A 19,369-nucleotide genomic window follows, 5' to 3' on the forward strand; every position below is an offset into this window, starting at 1 on the left:
CATTACCTCCACAGTCTAAGATCTTAAGGCAAAGGCAAAAACAGGATTTAAAGGTTCTTTTTTATTTGAAATCTCATCCAGAAACACTGGTTATTAATAAATATATCATAGTTATCAAGAATATATAAAAAATAAAGACAGGTATTGTCTTTGAGGCCCTAACAAAATATTTCAAGCAAATGTTCAGGAAAATAAAAACAGCCCCCCCTCCCCAAACCACAGTGAATTTTCAAAGCTGATAACAGAGAGAGCCAGGAACCCCTCATGCAGAATAACTGAGCAAGGGGGATGGGGCAAGGTACTGGTTGGAGCCCGAGCTCTGGCAATCGCAGGCCCCCAGAACAGCCAGGAAGGTTTGGAGTGAGCTTGGCAGGGCATGGGGTAGGGGAAGAAGCCAGTGTGAGTGTGGGTCTTTGCACTCTGCCCCTGTTCATTTCATACAACCACAGACAGATACATGGAGTACTTCAGAGAATTCACGAATAAATCCTTGTTACAAGGAAAATGGCACGGCAGCCCGCACAACATGGTTAGACAAGATTCATTTAGAGCCTGCATGCATTCTTTTGACCTACACTGCGTAGAAAGGAAAACCCACAGAAGGGGTGTCATGCCCTGGACCAGAGTTGAGATTCAAAACTTGAGTCTTGAGATTCATACTCATTTCCTCTCTCTTTCTCCCTCTCTCCTCAATCTCTCTCTCTCTCTCTCTGTCTCTCTCATCTCTCCATTGTCTCTAGAAAAACCATGGCATGGACAGAGACAATCATAATTTGCATCCATCTCAAGGAAATATTTACATCTGTTTTGCACAAAAGGCATGGCCACCGTTTTCCGAGGTGAGAACACAGAGCCGGAGAAAGACAACTCAAAGCTCCTCAAGTTTTTAACTACACCGATCCCATCTTTATACAACAAATGCGGTTTGTGACAAGAGCTTATGGCAGTGAGAAATACTGGCGCGACACGGGGAAAAGCAGCATGCATGCAAAACACGACGTCTGGTCCGAGTCCCCTTCGCTACCACCTAGAATTTGCGGTTTGGTTTTGGTCCTTTCCCCCCACCCGGGGGTGCAGTGTGCAAGGCCTCGCGGACCCCGCAGCCCACAGGCCGAGGCCCAGCCTCCCTTGACCGGCCCAGCCCGGAGCCCCTCCCGCCGCTCTGCCCTCATCCTCCGCAGCCCAGGCGGCCGCTGCTCACTTGAGCAAGTCCTTGGACTCGGCCGAGAGCCGGGCCATGTTGGCGGTGGAGAGGGCGGACAGGTGCGGCGGCGGCGGCATCTGGCAGATGGTGCACGGGCAGGGCAGCCCGGCCCAGTGCTGGAAGCCGCCGCCCAGCTGCAGCGCGGACGGCGTGGAGGGCGCTTTGAGCAGCGAGTGGGGCGGCCGAATGGAGCCGATGGCCGGCAGGGAGGCGGCAGACAGCGGGGACGAGGCGTTGCCGGACGACAGCGCGCCGCTCAGGATGGGGTGCACCGGGTGCACCGCGGCGTTGGCCGCGTGGGCCGGGTGGCCGGCCGAGTGTCCTACGGTGCCGCAGTGGAAGGCCGAGTGGTGGCCTCCGTAGATTTCTCCAACCAACCTCTTCATCTCCTCCAGGGAGCTGGTGAGCATGAGGATGTAGTTTCTGGCCAGCAGAAGCGTGGCGATCTTGGAGAGCTTGCGCACCGAGGGCCCGTGCGCGTACGGCATGACCTCGCGCAGCCCGTCCATGGCGAGGTTCAAGTCGTGCATCCGCTTGCGCTCGCGTCCGTTGATCTTCAGCCGCAGCTGCTGTAGGTCCTGCTCCGACAGCTGCTTCTTGATTTTGTACTTGCTGCTCTCTCCCGCGGCCTTGGCGCCGACCCGCGAGAGGCTTTCCCCAGGCATCTTCTGCACCATGTCGCCCTGGGTGGACGAGACCGAGTTGAGACGGCTCTCTTGGTGGTGGTGGTGGTGGCGGTGGTGGTCCCTCAGGTACATCTCATCCATGTCTGGAGATGAGGCTCTGCTGGAGACAGAGCTCGAATCAGAATTCATTTTATTACAGGGATGCGGCCCTACCGTGGGGGGAGGCTTTAGGCGGGAAATTAAAGAGAATCTTGAGTTAAAAAAAATTGCACTGCCCAGCAACCCACTGCTCCGTTTCGAGACGTGAGAAGAAAAGCCCAGGGCCGCACTGTCCTGCTCCGCCTCTCTCCGGTCAGGCTGCCTCCTGGACAGCTAGTTCGTTTGTGCTTGAACTAACCTCACGCAGAAAAAGAGGGGCTTTTATAGAGCTGCGGCTGAAAAAAAGAGACAAAAGGAGCCCTCCTATCTATCCTGAGCTGGTTAGGATGACGTGCCATCATTCAGGGCGGTGCGCTTTGCTGTCCCAGTTAGCAAGGATTCCTATTCATATTCATTGTGGGGCTGCCCTGGGACACCTCTGCTTCGAACCGCTAGGAGCCCCCAGGCACAAAACCCTCTGATTGACACACTCACCGCTCCGGCTCACGCCTTCCTGATTTTTTTTTTTAAACTCTCTTCCACACCCCACCCCCTTCCCAATTTCCCTAACCAAATCTTACACATTAGGAATTAAGAGGAGAGGAGAGAAGCAGGCCAGACGCTTGGTGCAGGTTCCTGTGGGTTTGGAGAGAGGAATAAAAACGTTCTCTCCTTCCCTTCAGAGCGGTTCCCAAGGTTAGGGAAATGTGGGCCAAAAGGACCGGTCTGAAGGAGAGAGGTTCGGAAGTGGGGGGCAGGTGCGATCAGCGGGGGCTAGAGGAGAGGAAGGACTGCGTACCCCAGGCTCGCTGTCTGATGTTTTTCTTCATTGATTCTCCTTTGCTAAACAAGGACATTCTGCTAACAATGTTAATTTTGTTTATTGGGCCCTTCTAAGGCGGTTGCAAAGGCATGTCCATATTTGGTAATGGGTTTCCCCCGGTTACTTTGAAGCGAGGGGTCTCTCATTTTGTCTTCTCTTTCGTTTTTTTTTTTTTTTTTTTAAATAGGTCGTTGAAAAAATTTCAGTTTTGTGCAATTCTCTAACTTCTTAGATCTGCGAGGGCGGGAGGTGGGAAAGCCAGTATTACAAATTGGTAGGGAGTTAAGGACTGGAAAGATTTCCCAGAGCCGGAGGAGAGAGTTTTGTCTTGGCTTAGGCTTCGCATCCCTAGCGCTCCTGGAAGACGCTGGAGCGACTCGGCAGGGCCACATCAGGTCGCGGTGCTGAGAGCTTCCGTGGCTGAGCGCAGCCGGCCGCGTGAGGAGGTCCATCCGGCCGGGGCCGCCCCAGGCTGCCGGCGGCAGAAAGCAGAGGTCCGGGTCGAATGCAAAGTAAGCTACTTAATTTGTGGGCGCGCGGCGAACAGCGGAAGGAGCCGGAGAGCCCCGTCAGCGTGCGCGCGTGGGCACTGCAGTCCAGAGCAGAGCGATGGCTGATAAAGGAGAAGCCTGGAGTTCCGAGCGCTCTTTGCAAGCTCAGAGTTGGGCGCCGGTTTTCCTTCCCCCTTGCTGTGTTTTTGACCATCTAGATGCGCAACCCGAAAGGCGGAAAGACAGAAATTGCTGGAAGACAAGCAACACCAACGGTGTCTTCTAGAAGGACCTGTGCATCGACAGACTCCCAGCGTGCAGGAACCAGGGTCAGGCGCTGGGTTACGGTACAATGTCCCCATGAAAAGTGCAAAACTGAACCTGTCCGGGACCCTCGGGCTGTTGGAACCTCTGCGCCCCAGCGTCCCGAGGCAACGGAGGGGAAGCCCCAGTTTCCATGGACGCCAGTGGAGCGGTCCGCACGGGAAGGATATGTACTCAGGTCCTGAGTTTGCATACTCTGAGAAGCTGTGCGCTCTGACGGTCACTCATGCAGTGAGAGCAGCCCTGGCCTTAGCACCAGCTGGGGAGAAGTCGGATGGATGCTTTTGCTAGAATTTCATATCAGTGTAAAAGACAGAAAATGGCCCTCAGCTCGTCGTCAGGTTCAGGACAGTAGTACCCTCGAAGCCTCCCACCACATCCATCTCAGTGGGAAAAAAGTTCTTAAAAAGAAGAACCCAAGAAATCTGATTGGGTTTGGAAAGATGATGATCAAATGCACACCTAATTCCTAACAAAAGGATTTTTAAAAAAAATTTCACCAGATCCGCCCATGTTAGCTAAGATAATGACATCTCAAGCCGCTCATGTAAGAGAAAAGGTCGCAGAGCTTCTACACTCCAGGTGACTAGCGGAAACCCGAGAGGGCAGGTGGTCGGAGTTCAGCCCTTCTTGACTTCCAGATGGTCAAGTGACTTGTGACTGTATGGAGCAGGAAGAGCTCTCTACTGGAAAAAAGGGGTCGGTGGCAAAGAGGGGCTCCCTGAGCACTGGGCCCCGCAGTCCTCCTGGGTCAGCTTCATAAACCTTGGGTCTTCTTTATGCTCAAACTGAAAATGCTGCACCTGATTTTTAAGTAGCAAACTGGAGTTAGAGTAAATGGGTTTCAAAAGAAAGGGGTAGAAAACTTACAGGGCTGCAAGGTCTATCGGCCTTTATGTAAACATTGCAATTTTCTCAGCTGGACAATGCGCAATAAAGTTTAACGCATCTTTAAGGTACTCAAGAAGGAGTACAACAGATGTCAGAAAGAAAAGCAGAACCACTCTCTGGAAAGACTGGAAAGACCTGGCCAGGTTCTGCCAGTCCAGCCAGAAGCCTCTTTGGCCTGGCCTGACCAGTCTGCCTGGAGTGGATCGCCAGCCTTCGACCAGCAGCTTGGAATAGGGCTGAGGCAGCTTGGATGGGGGCTGCAGTAGGCCCGGAAGTTTGCCTGATTTGGGACACACACACACACACACACACACACACACACACACTCACTCACCTTTTTAAGCTCCAGAAATATAGGGCACCTGAAATGGGACTTCTTGAGCCCTGACTCTGATGCCACACACCCTCTGCTTGTGGTGCCTTCTGCTTTCCCGAAGGGCCGCAAGGTGTGATCATGGGGAAACTAGAGGTTCAGCGCCCCAGCCAGATAAACACTTTTGATGAGAACTTTCATCAAAGGAGTTCCAGGGTCTCCTGATAGGACAGTTTCCATGTGTCCCAATCCCCATCCTTTGGAGGGACTAACAACTGGAAGGGATGAGGGAGTGAAGGCGCCACAACTTTGCTCTCTGTAAAATGGGCTGATCCTCTCCAAGGAAAAGGGCAGAGGCGCCACAGGCAGCTGGCCTTTGGTGTGCTCTTTCGACTCTGGGGATTCACTGGCCATCGCAGCTCAGAGCCTACGCAGAAAATGCGAATACAAGAAGCGGCAAGCCTGAGGCTCCAGGGCAAGCCCTAGGATTTCTTTCTGGGGTGTCTTTACCCTCGCCAACGTGGCCAAGTACTGAATGGGGAGGTTGAAGGAGCCACTATAGGGCCAAGGCTACATGCAGCAGTTCGCAGAGGCCTCAGCTCGACCAGCGCCTTGACCTTGGAGAGCCAGACCTGGGGCTTTGGCTGGCGGCGGCGGCGGGGCTGCTGCGCTCTCCGGGCCACACCCCGCGCCCCGGCCGCTGCGGAGGGCGGAGGCGCGCAGCTTGGGGCCGTTCTCCCGCAACAGGTGTAGCCCCCGGCGGGTCTGCTGCTTCCTGCTCAGCCTGTACTGGTTTTGGCAGAGCCCGGGAGTTTCCTAACCTTCTTTGCACACGTGAAAGCAGCGGGTCCGCAAGGGCGCCGAGTCGGGGAGTCGCGCAAAGGTCTCCTCGCGACCAGGCGCAGCGCCCCGGCCCTGGAGCCTCAGGTTGGGCGGCGACGGCTCGCTCCCGGGGGACCGCGAGCTCCGAAGGCTGTTCCGCTCTTCCCCCACCTCCCTCTGCCCCCCAGTACGGAGACGGTCCCTTACCCAATGCCCAGTGACCAAGGCGTGCAGCTCGGTGCCCGATGCCCACCGCTCGGCAGCTCCAGAACCGAGTTTCGTCTGTTGGCTCTGCCCGGGACTGCGGTGATTTTGGCTCAGGAGGGAGCCCCCACCCCGGCCCACCCCTCGCAGGAGTCCAGCAGCGAATGTCGCCAGGGCTGACCTGCGGGCAGGCTGCTCTGAGCAGCAGGACTCAGTCTGCGACGTCCGGGTTCCCTTCGCCGCTCAAACCTCAAGCAAAAACTTTTCACCAAAACCGAAAAGCTGGAGGCTGTGCAAACGAGCTCACAAACCTGATCTCCTTCCACGGAAACAAAAACAAAAAGAACAGTCACTTCTCTTCTGGTCCTCTTCAGTCAAGGGACGACCTCAAAGCAGTTTTAGTTGACCACAAGTAGGACTTCCACGTAGAGTTTTCCGTAACGGAATAAAGCAGAAATTCCACAACGAGAGAGAGGAAATGACAACTCAGAGAGGAAATGACAACTTTTTAAATAACTAAAATCAACGTAAACCACAGTCAAGCTGGAATTATCTTTTACTGCGTCAATCTCTTGAGTCCCCTCAAATTCTGAGTTCCCAGATCAAAATTCCTGCAATTAGATAGGTGCTACAAGGGTCTAATCTGGACAGATTGGCTGAAGCCTTTCCACTTTTTGGGCTTCCTTATATTTTAAATAAAATCTTGAAAACTTGCTGATTTTTGCTCGGTTTTTTTCTCTCTTCTTCGTTAAAATGGGAATCCCATAGACAAAACAGCAGAAGGTAAAGGACAGCAAAATTTTATGAGACAGTAATAACTACTCTCCGCAATGTTGGATGTGAGGCGGGAGGATGCCAAGAAGCCCCAGAATAGCCCAAAATGATGAGGTGCTAATTATGTGAATATATAGACAAGTTAATACACTGGCAGACCTGGAAGCTTGATTTTAATGAACAGCAAGGTTAGCTGAAACTTACAGATTCATTGTAGTTATTTAAAGACTCATTGAAGTCAAAAGAGATATGAACTTCAGGACTTCATTTATAGGATTTCACTCAATATGGAACATGTTTCTCTTTCTTTCTTTTTCTTCCTAGCAACATCTGCTCAATCGCCAAAGCCTTGACTGAGTTTTCCTTCTATAGAAAGCATATAAATATGGAAAGCCTAAACATAGTTTTCCTCAAGACTGAAAAGTTTGGGTTGATTTAAATATCACTGGTGATCAATCACATACATGGATGAGTTACATTAAAATTTGCATACTTACACACATTCTTGGTTATGTGCCCTGATATTTTGGATTTGGGGCTTTATTCATGTTGATACTTTAAAAACTACTAAGTAGGTGATTTTTAAACAACATTTCATTGTTATTAATCTACTTTCTTATGAATTGATAGAGCCACAGTATAAATTTGATATCAGTATAAAAGCAGCAAAGAATGTTAAATTTTGCTGTTCAGTTCTGGAAATCAGATTATCTCCTTAGTGTATCCTGTTAGATAATTACACTGAGTGTGTATTTCTGTATTCTTGCTAAAGTGCTGAAGGAATTTAATTTTATTTACACATGGTTATGTTATGTATCACATATTTTAAAATTTTGTGTTCAGTAACATTCGTGTCTAGACATGAAATATAAAAATACAGATACTATAAAGAAATTAAAATATAAGAATTCATGTATAAAGTAGAAGTTGATTGAAGAGATATTTACATTTATGTTAGCAGTGTAATTACACTGACCGTTTGGTATAGGCACCCTAAGTTCTGAAGCTTACATGTATATTTACATAAAGTCAGCTGGATGATTACATTTATGTGAAGTCTTTTAGCTTTAAGTTAAAATAAAATTTTTCAGATGTAGTTGTGTGGAAATGGACTTCAATTTGAAATATTCTCACATCGACTCCTAACAAATATAGATTCACAGACATTATTTTGAGAAGTTATTTAGGATACTGCTTCTGAATCTTGAAAAGTTAATCAAAGGCTCGTACATACTTTATGGTTTGGATAATGTGCAACCTGCTTTATCACTTTTACCAAGTAGAAATATAACAAATGGTCTTTTCTCATTAGTTCTCTGAATTTTTCTGTTGATAGATCTTCTGTTTGCATTACAACCACAGCTTCAATTAGAGTACGTATACCCAAGCTCTCACTGATTACAGCTTTGGCTGAACTTTCACTTTCGTATTATATTATAATGTATAATAAAATTAAAGTAATGTTTCAGTTAATTCAAGTCTTAAAATGTGTCGTTGCTTTCTTTCCTGAGTTAGAAGGGGTGTGGGAAGAGAAGCAGCAAAACAAAAACAAATTATCATTTAAATGTCACTTAGATATTTATCACTGTGTGTTTTACTTAAAAGACCAGTCTGATTTTCCCATTTAACAATTGAAATTATATTCTTGGCAGTATTAGTAAGAGTGAGTAATGAAAACCTCTTATCAGTCTGAGGTACATTAATTTTATTACATAAAAAAGATAATGTAACTATTATCATTATCTCATAAACTGATATCATTAAGATGTCAATGAAAGAAAGCGGATTAATTTTCCAGATTCTCAGTTTTTTCTACCAACCTTGATTATCCTTACATCTCAAGACTAAGAAATAGCAAAATGTTTGATTATGTCTACGGAAATATTCCAATTAGTACTTTAAAACAGCTCTAGCATTTTTGTAAACCACAGCACAGGTAATAAACTTAAGTAGATTTTTAGATAAATAACAGGAGGGTACAAAAAACACTATGTTCATATAATTAGTTCATCAGACATAAATTTAATCTTACCCTCAAGTGCATTTTATGGAGTTGTTTGCATGAAAGAGCTCCCGGAATATATGCTCATGTTATAATTTATTGAAAGTACAATATTGGCTCTAATATTTTGATATAGAACCTATTTGTGGCTGTTTGCCACAGGCAAGATGTGCTAGGTTGCCGCTCTTGCTCCGGCGCCTTCCGGACTCTGGCATTCACCTTCACCATTCACACATCCTGAATGTGCTGGACTAGTCAGATTGCCTGCAATGAACTAGGAGACAGAAGACACAGAATCATCCTTCTGGAGGGTCCTTCTGATGAGGACCGAAGGGCTTCAGAAACTGCTGGAGAAGCAAAGTGGGACACTTAAGACACAGAAGCTTGAAACCCTGCAAAGAAATATAATTTTAAAAGTCAATACCATAAATAGCCTAGACAGTGCTCTCAAATTAAGTTCTTAATTTTTTCTATCACTCGAAAAAGTTTTGGCCTTACCCTGAAGGGGCAATTCAGGTGGCCAAAAAATTACTTAGCATGCAACAATGCATTTACTTTCATAAGAGTACAATACTCAAAATTTGTAGTCAGAAAAAGATAATTCTTTGTGGACATGGACTTTTAAGCCTATTTTTAAATTCTTTCCAGAGTTAAAGTTATTTTTCTCTGGGAAAAACTTTTTTTCAAGTGATCTATGTACATAAAAGGAACTCAGGTATATTTATGTATATAATTTTCAAGTATGTGAGCTAAAATTGCTCTCTCTCTTCATCCCTATCAAAATTTTACTTCCTGTGAAAATAAAGCAAGGGATAATAGCTCTTTTGTTCATTAGATTTATTAATTGAAATAATAATAGGAAATAAGAAATACTGAGCCAGGTTTTGTGGTACATGCCTATAATCCCGGGACTCTGGATGGCTGAGGCAGGAGGATCACAACAGAAACCTAACCTGGACAATTTAGCAATTTAGTGAAAACTTGATTCAAAAAACAAATAAACAAATTGGAAATAAAGCCTCTGGGGAAAATAATACCAAGAACAGACACCCAATAGAAAAAGAGACATGTAAGGCATAAAAGATGTGTGTCAACAGTCCATAGGTAATTAAACTTCAGAGTTTTAACTACTTAATAGAAACTAAAAACCAAAAGAACATCTGCATCTTAAAGTCAAAAATCTGTGTGAAACTCAGTGTAGACTACGGCAAGGACTTGGCTCCTCTCCACGTTCTGTAGCGCTCCTCCTCTGGCTGTCTGAGAAAGAGCAATGCAATGGAAACAAAATTAATACAGTGCACAAATCTGTTGTAGGTTTTTGTTTTCTGGCCAACATTTGAAAATACAATGGGTCATAAACAAGATGAAGTCTTGAAAAGAGACAAATTATGTTTTTTTTTTCTTTTTTTATTCATGTTGGAAAGATAGCAATGCCACTTTCCTGCTGGTGGGACTCTCCTTCTTGAGGCATGAAAGGCAAAGATAGGTATCATCCAAGACAAACTTAGAACCTAGGAGATTTCCTGGGCAGGAGTTACTGCCTGCCGGCTATGTGGACTTCAGTTTCCTACATTTCTGGTCCTTGTGTTGTCATCTGAGCAATGAAAAAGTAATGTTGCTCTGGATAATATATGCCATTGGGAGTAATCGGCAGGAATATTTAAAATCCAGATGGTTCACACTGAAATTTCAAAAGTAATACTTCAAGCATCAAAAATGTTTAATTTATGATTTTGAAGTAAAAATGCATGTCTTAAGATAAAAACAACTACAAAAGAGCAAGGTTGACAAATATTACAACATTAAAATGAATTTTTCATCAAAACTCACTGGAAAAATATGAAATGTGGTTTTCAACTGCACAAAGGTCTTTGAAACATAAAGAAACAATAAAAACAAGTATCATACATATATAAAGAATTTTAACAAATCAATATGAAAAGGACAATAGAAAAAAGACAAACAGAAAAACCTCAGAAAAGGAAATACGTTATACTAATATACATCTGATAAGATTTCAAACCTCGTTAAACAAGAAAACACAAAGATGGCTAGGTGATAAAATTATATCTACTCAAATAGAAAATATTAAGAAGTTTACAATATTAATATTGAGAGCACTATAGTTCAATAGCACGACATACATATTTTGGTGGAAATGTAAACTGATACAGCCACTGGGAAACATTATCTTGTTTGACATTATATGATAAAGTTACACATTCATGAAATCTATGACCCAGGAATTCTACTCCTAAATGGGGTAGACATGTCTCTACCCCAAACTCTTGGACTTATACATCTGAAGCCAAATACTGCAAAAGAATGTTCATAATAACATTGTTCACAATAGCAAATCATTCTTAACAGGAAAACAAATAAATAAATTGGGGGATATGCAGAGAATTATTCAATAGCTTAAACCAGTGAACTCAAGCTACATGCAAAAAACGGGAGAAATCAAATCAACACAAAATTAAGAACAATGATAATCCCAAAAGATTACATGGAAAATGATTACAATTTTGTAAAGATACTAGAAACTAAAATAGTATACTTACTAGGAACATAAAATACTATGCTTAAAAAAGAAAAGAAAGGTCAACTAAGATTTATGGTAGTTTATACTTCAGATAAGGGAGAGAAGAGTATGGGAACATCATATTGCAAGACAGATGTCAATGTTCCGCTTTTTGTATGATGTTTTAGTCAGTGTTTGTTACTATAATGAAACACCCAACACAGGCTACTTACAAAGAAAAGAGGTTAATTTAGTTCAGGTCTGGTGACTCAAAATCAAATGGAATAGGGTAGATTCTCTCCACGCCTGCACTCAGCTGCTGCTGTTGTAGTTATTGTCTTTATTTTTTGATACCTCTTTACTGTGTGTAATGGTTACATTCCTTGACTGGAATTGGTATATAACATATCTTACTTCTTTTTATATCCCCTCCCCACTCTAGTGTAGAGGTTCAATTATTCATTTAAATATGCTAAGACAGGGGCTGGAAATTTAGCTCAGCAGCATAAGCGCCTGCCTTGCAAGCAGGCAGTCGTGAGTTCGATCCCTGGTACCGATAAAAAACAAAAAAGACCAAAAAAAAAAAAAAAAAGAAAGAAAGAAAAAGAAACTTGTAAATATGCTAAGACAATTTATATGGTATAGTAAGAGAGAAGTGAAAGAGAAACTAGAAAACTGTTTATAGTTGTATAGTCATATAGAATATATATATATATATATATATATATATATATATATATATCATAAACAGAGAAGAATTGAGGTCATTACTAATGAATAGGAAGCTTTAGGTTTCTTTTCACCACTGTCTTTTTTAGTTTTTGGTCCTTTACCAGTGTCTGATCTGGCCAGGATTTGTCACTTGCTGAAGTGAACCAACTGACTTCGCTTGATAGTCCTACACGTAAAATGTTCCATAATCTTCCTCAAACTTTTACTATTACTATGTAATCAGTGCTATATAGCCCAGGGACCACCTCAATTTTAGACAAATTGTTTTCTTTCCCTATTATGTTGCAGCAAAAACTATATCCTCTTGATGATCACGCTAAACACAATTTCAGTCAACATAGTAACCTACTTTTATCCCTCTCTGTGGTTGAATAGTGTGAAAAAACCAAAAGGGACAGATGGTAGGCTCAGCTTCCAGTTAATTAGAAATAATATTATTTCTTCTTGTGTCATGTTCCACCTTGGTAGCTAATGCTGTTAAACAGCACAGCCCAGAGCAATGAGGATGGGGTGACTGACAGTTGACAAGGAAGCCAATGTGGTTTACGTAAAGGGAAGATGGTAACAAACGACAGTGTAAGAGAAGTGGCTCTTGCCAATTGGAGAGACACGTGAAGATGTAGAATGTATACATCTTTGTGGGAAATTGCAAGTTCTGTTTTTAAGTGACAACTTTCATTTTTAGTCCAAGTAAGCATAGAAACCATGAGGGTTTGAACAGAGGAGCAGCTTGAACCTGCTCTTATTTTAGAAGGTTCATTCTGTTGCATGGAGAAAAGAGACAACATAAAAAACTAGACCAATTAGAAGGCTACTGTAAAAATCCAGGCATAGGATGGTGGTGAGTTGTACCACTATTTGGGGGAGATAGTGAGAGATGGTCATATTCTAGATTCATATCCAGGAAGGTCCAACAGGGTTTTCTGAGTGCAGGGATTTTGTTTGTTCCTCTAAAAGCTCATGTATTGGAAGCATGGTTCCTAGGGAGGTGGTACTGGGAGGTGGTGGAGTCCTTAAAGGTGGGACACAATGGCAAGTTCTTAGCTCAACTGGAGGGTACCTGGGAGAGGCATTAGGTATTCATGGGACCCTGATTAGTTCTTGCCTTGAGGGATTGTTACAAAAGCCTGACCCAGCTCCGCCTAGCTGTTTGGGGACATTATCACTTGCTCCCACATATGTTGTCACAATTGCCATCTACTGTACCATGTCATGATGTAGCTGAAAGGGTCCCCAGTAGGGCTGAGGTGATGTTAGCACATGCCCTTGAACCTCCACAGCTCTAAGTTAAATAAACTGCTATATCACCAAGGATTGAAAGCAAATAAGGACTGAGCCTCAGTATGTTTCCTGTAGACAGGGAACAAAAGAAGAAGCAACAGAGAAGCCTGAGAAGGAGCAGCCACTAAAGTGAGAAAATATTCTGGAGATGAGTGTGTCCCAGAAGCCAAGTAGAGACAAAATTTTAGAGAACCAACGATTGACAGTGTCAAATTGTTTGACAGCTCTGGTGAGATGAAGGCTTGAGATTTAACAATGTGGATTTACCGATGTGAACATCAGTGGTGGTCTGAATGAGCAGTTTTGATGGTGTAGTGAGGGTAATAGTCAGATTGGAGTAAGTTAAAACAAAACAAAAAAAAAAAGGAGAAAAGTGGAAACTAACTATAAAAGTTCTGTCAGCTTTTACAATTATTGAAGCAATTTTTTTAAAGATGGGAGAAATTACAGCATACTCACTCTTATGCTTAAAAAAGAATGATCCTGCGCTGATAGAAGAAACGATGGTGCAGGGGAAGGAGGTGAAAATTTCTGAAGCCATAATCCTGAGTAGGAGGAGAAAGATATAATATGCACAGTAGAAGGGACAGACCTTTTATAGGAACACAGAAACAACAGCAAGGAACAAGGCAGGATACATGAACACAGATGCAGGAAGGAAGATGGACATCCTATTAAGTCCGTCTGGAAGATTTCTTCTATAAATCTTATTTTCTCAAATAAAAGTAAAGTAATAGCTGAGAATGAGAATGGGAACTTGAGATACTGGAAATTTCAAGAGAGAGAAGAAATGAACTCATTAAGTTCATCTTGTTTGGGTTAAGAGATATCTAGGAGATTAGGAAAGCAAACTTCTGGGTGAGTCATGGAGATAGGACCCAAAGGAATATATCTGGTCCCTGAACCTTTTTCTCTGGTCCTCATCTTCCACTGTTTGCTTCCTTAGATATCATGAGTTGACATCTTGGACCCAGATGACCATGGGCTGAAATCTCTGAAACTATGAGCCAAAATAATAAATCTTTTCTCCTCTGTGTATGGTTAGGTATTCCTGTCAACAGAAAGGTGAACAGTATAGGAAACTGATGCCAGGAGTGGGCCAGGAGTGGTGTGACTATAAGCTGACCAGGTTGCACAGAAACCTTTCAAATTGGTTTGTGGGACAAGCTTGGTGAAGCAGGTGAGAGATACACTACAATGCTGTAAGAGCTTGATGGGAAATACTGATGGGAGCTCAGAAGACTGGAATGCTGATAGGAATGAGGACAATAAAGGCTCTCATGAGGTTTCAGCTGGGAATGAGGCTTCTATTGAAATTAGACCAAAGGCCATGAGTGTTTCATTCTGGAAAAGAATTTGTGTATACTTTGTCCATGTTCTAAGACTATATAAAGTTGAATTTGAAGGTTGTAAACTAATTGAATTGGCCATGGAGACTTCAAGGAAATTCTCTATTCAGGATGTGGCATAGGTACTATTAGCTAGCCAGGTTAAAAGTGAAAATTGGGAGACTGTTTCAAAAGCTTTAAATTTGCCTATAAAAGAATTGTATTGCAGGTCTGGTAACAACAAAGGAATAACTGGTGAAAAGATTAGTAAGATTCAAAAGGTGCCAAATACTTTTCACTAGAACAATGAGAAAGGGCAATCTAGAAACTGGCCAGACCTCACCCCTCAGTCTGAGGGATATAAAAACATAAACTCCTTTCAAAACTTTGAAAAAGGAGCCTAATGTATTTCTCTGCATTCAGCCATCGATGCACTCAGAGGCCACTGCAGCCATGATCCGAGGGGCCAGGCTACAACGTGAGCCGATTGTAGATGTTGGTGTTATCTCTATGATGCTATTTTCATAGGTATATAGCATTCCAAAGCTATAGAGTCATGGAAGTTTCTACCTAGATTTCAAAGGTCAGACAGTGTATAACAGGGACAGAGCCCCTGTCAGAAGCCCTTGAGAAACAATGCATAAAGAGATATGAGAATGAAGCCAAAGCTGTAGTGGAGACTCCAGAAGCTGTAGATATCAGGAACATGGAATATTTGTAGAGGAAAGCTTCAGTCAGTGAGCAGAGTTAGCCCAAGAGAGAGGTCATGTGGGCTGTATTTGCAGGACCAAAGGAGTATAGTCACCCAAGTCCTCTGGCACTCATATCTCATCACCATGTGCCTTGATGTCAGACAGGGAGCTACATGATTTAATATTTGTGCTATTGGGTTTCAGACTTCTTTTGATTGCATTCATTTCTACCTTCCTATTGTTCCCTTTTGAAATGATAATATTTACCCTGTACTATTGTACACTGTATGCTGGGAACATGTAATTTGCTTTTTGAATTTTACAGGGTTCACAGCGAACAATTGCCTTGAATCTCTGAGAAGACTGATTTAAATTTCTGAGCAATGCTGGAACTTTGAGACTTTGAGGAAGGATTATTGTGTTTTGGGTTATATGCAGAATAGCCATATCATATTAGGTAGAATTATAACTTTGTTTCTATTTCAAGATTAAATGTAGTTTCAGGAGATGAATTTGGGCAACAAGTTGACAAGGAGTGGACTTGTTATGGTCAGTCTCAATTGTTGGCTTGATTGTCTCGAGAGACAAAAGATTAGTAAAGCAAACTATTGGGTGTGTCTGGGTGGGCCATACAGGTGTGACCACAGGGCCTCTGTGCGGTCCCTCTCTAGCTTCTCCTTCTCCGTGCTTTTTGGACGCGATGAGTTGCACAGCTTTCCTCCACTGTACTCCTCTGTCGTGATACTGCATTTCTGCGTTGGAGCCAGCTTACCGTGGGCTGAAACTTCTGAACCTGAATGAAAATGAATCTTTTCTCCTTTAAGTTTCATACATCAGGTATTTCATCCCAGCAATGCAAAAGTGACTAGTACATGACTTTTTAGGGTTATAAGAAAGCAAACGAACCAAAGAAATGCAAAGGAATTGTCATCATCTTAAGCACACTGTGCTCAGGAAGTGAGTCCCAGTGGTCACACACTGAGCACGGCTAGTCACTGACTTGCTATGCGGAAAAGGCATGAACTGCTAAGCAGGCTGAGCCTGCACACAGACACTATCTCTTGCCTGTCCGAGTCATTTCAGGCCTTCCTCCTTGAAAACAGACTCCTAATTTTATATAGTTCACAATGTGCTCACACTGAAACAGTGAGCTCAAACACAGTAGCCTCTTTTCATGGGATACTCACTTTCCGTACTTAGAGGTGACCATGCAGTCCCGTTCTTGCTATTGGGAAGAAGAGGAAGACCACTGGAGGCTTCTGGGAAAGATCTTTTCTTCACTAATAAGAGAAATCCCTGTTACTCTTTCCTAAGGATGCCTAGCATTGCAGCTGCCGTTTTGTGATCATGAGCTTGCAAAAGAATGAAAAGCCAACTCGCTGGCAGAGCAGAAGAGAAAAACAGAGTAAGTTCTAACTAAGCCACTAGCCCAGAAGGATCAACTTCCTAACCAGTGCTTTCTTAGCATCTACTAAATGTCTTATAGTGTCAGATCCACTTACTAAGATGTTCTGTTACTTGAAGCCATAGGCATTTTAATTGCTGTTCCTAACTACCAAGGTGACAACCAATACTTTTATTTGCCATCTTGTGATGGCTCTTGTGCTGAAGCTGTCTTATCCCTGGCTCATTGTGCTACTGGGAACCTTTAGTGGAGCCTTTAGTAGGCGAGACCTAGTGGAAGGAAGCTAGGTCCCTTGGTGCTATGCCCCTGAAGGAGATACGGGACCTCAGCCCCTTTCTGTCTCTTTTTCTTTCATGCATCCAGGCATAAACAGGTCTCATCCACCACATGCTTTCACCAAAGCAACAGGATCCAGCAACACTGGACTAAAACCTCTGAAACTGAACTAAACTGATCCTATCCTCCTTTAAATCAGTTATCTCAGGTTTTTTGCCACAATGATGGAAAGTTAACATGATGCTATAATACACAAGAGTATGTGACTACATAAAAAGGAAGACTGGGTTTGTTTTTGTGCCAAAATAAGGGGTGTACATTTAAAAATATTATCGAGACTTTGTTTTTTACTATGCTGCCCAATAAGCTGAAAGCAGGATCTTGAAGAGATAAGTATCTCTTCAATAAGCAATAAGCAGAAGTAACCCAAGTATTCTTCAACAAAGGAACAGAGAAACAAAACATAGCACATACACCTGAGGGTATATACGCAGCTCTCAAAAGGCAAGAAAGTCTAACACATGCTACATCATAGGTGCATTATGAGGACATTATGAAAAATGACATAGCCAAGACATGCGGAGGAGACAAATTCACAGATACAGAAAGCAGAGTGGAGGTTTCCAGGTACACAGAAGAGAGAGAAACGGAAGCTGGGAACTGGGTATAGAGTTTCAGTTGTAAGCCAAGCACTCGAGAACTGGTTACACAACAATGTGAATATAATTAACAATAAGGAACTGAGCACTTAAAATGATTAATATGATATTTTGTAGAGTTCATCATAATTAAAAATAACAATAGAAAGCCTTATTAAGAAGCAAGATGAGGATAACTCACTAGTAAAAACCACAAGAAGTACAGAAAAACAAACATACTAAAGGAAGATTTTCAACATGAAACACTGTTTTCAGCGGTTTCTTAAGCATTCAATGGTGTGAAATCATTAGAAAACTTTAAGAAGGAAACAAAAGTGAGAACAAGCCAACTGGAAGGCCCACTGGAAAAAGCCAGGGGATTTTTACAAACATATTTGTATCACATATAAAATACATTTTAGGGCCTGGGATATAGCTCAGCAGCACATGCACCTGCCTGGCAAGCACAAGTTCGACTGTCAGTACCAAAAAAAACCCATTAATAGTAATAATTTTTAGAAAACAATTTTAATGAGAAGATAGAGCTGTGAGAGAAAACAGAACTTTTTTTCCACTAGGTGACTGACAGGTGCTCCTTTGCACTACCCAACTCCTCCTTTATAACCGAGGCACTTTACATTTGTTGAAACCACTATGCTGTATGAGCCTCATCACAGGTCATATTTCTAGTCCCAGAAACAGTCCTTCCCTGGAGTAGGTTACTTTCTGTGTTTTAGAAATAAGGAAACAAGCTCAGCAAGTTAATGTAGCATATCCTGGAACCCATAGGAAGTCAGTTGGGCCCAGCATTCAAATCAGTTTTGTCTGACTCCAAAACCTGTATTTTGGCTTCTGGGACAACTAGAAAGATTGCCAACAAAGTCTGAGTAAGGGAAGAACAAGCCTGGACCTACACCTCACACATGGATGATTGGTGCCTTTTCTCCTTGCTCATGCCAGAACTGTTTCCACAGAAACCTGCTCCCAAAGAAACTTAAGATCCAGAATTTCATAATGTCCAAAGCATCCAAAACACATCAAAATCACTCATCCTCCCAAGAGCTGGGAAAATCTAAGATTGTAACAGGAGACGCCCTGAACTGATGCCAACACCAGGATGGCACAGATGCTAGAATTATCCGACAAGGATTTAATGTAAGCACCAAAAAAAATGCTTCACTGAGCAATTACAGCCTTGAAAGTGGCAGGGTGGGAGGAACCACAAGATCTCAGAAACAGAAGAAGCAGTGAACCTGAAGGTAAAACAATTTATTCAATCTGAATGACAGGAAGAAAATAGATATAAAAAGATGATCATAATTTCCAAACACAAGTGTTTTGGCATTTGAGATCATATTTTGCAGAGAAGATGCCTTTTCATAAAATACCTTTGCATAAAAGTTCCTGGTCTAGTGCTGCTATGCTAATTTGTTTGGAGGTAGCTTTTTCTCTTGTGGAAATGAGACTGTTCATAAAGAAATAAATGTCTTTCAAAATGATTATGAAGACATCTGTAGAACACCTGAGCTGAAACATACTTACAGCAGTATGTGAAAGCAGTTTGTAAATTGTTCAGTGCTAGGACCCAAAGCTACAGCTATTCAATTCAATCCCTTTATTTTATACATGATAAATTTCAGATCAGGAGAAAATAAAGTAAAGGAACTCACTTGAAGTGAACATCTATTTTGGGGACAGGGTCCTAGGTCTGACAACAACTTGTGTAAATCTTTTTCTTATCAATAAAAAGAACATTAAAATAGATTTTTCCATGAGAAAAGGGATATCGATTTGAGCACCATGTTGATATTGAAAGTAATATTCCAGAGATTATGAGTTTTTAAAAAGTTTACAGCATTAAGAAAGATGTTGAAGTATTATCAA

The 19,369-nt window shown here is 42.8% G+C and overlaps 1 protein-coding gene across 1 annotated transcript; it reads right to left on the reverse strand.

The window, feature by feature from the left end:
• Positions 1-963: 963 nt before the first annotated feature.
• Positions 964-2,019, reverse strand: Olig3 (oligodendrocyte transcription factor 3). Its single transcript, XM_003468456.3, has one exon. The coding sequence runs from the start codon at positions 2,017-2,019 to the stop codon at positions 1,198-1,200; it is 822 nt and encodes a 273-aa protein (XP_003468504.1). The 3' UTR covers positions 964-1,197.
• Between the last annotated feature and the right edge of the window lie 17,350 nt (positions 2,020-19,369).

The sequence above is a fragment of the Cavia porcellus genome, unplaced genomic scaffold, assembly GCF_034190915.1.
Source record: "Cavia porcellus strain 051 isolate PalLab524CR breed Dunkin Hartley unplaced genomic scaffold, mCavPor4.1 scaffold_22, whole genome shotgun sequence".
Taxonomy (NCBI): Eukaryota; Metazoa; Chordata; class Mammalia; order Rodentia; family Caviidae; genus Cavia; species Cavia porcellus.

Bases quoted from the DNA above. Each gene is read 5' to 3' on its own strand.
- Olig3 (XM_003468456.3), bottom strand. From the start codon at position 2,019: ATGAATTCTGATTCGAGCTCTGTCTCCAGCAGAGCCTCATCTCCAGAC.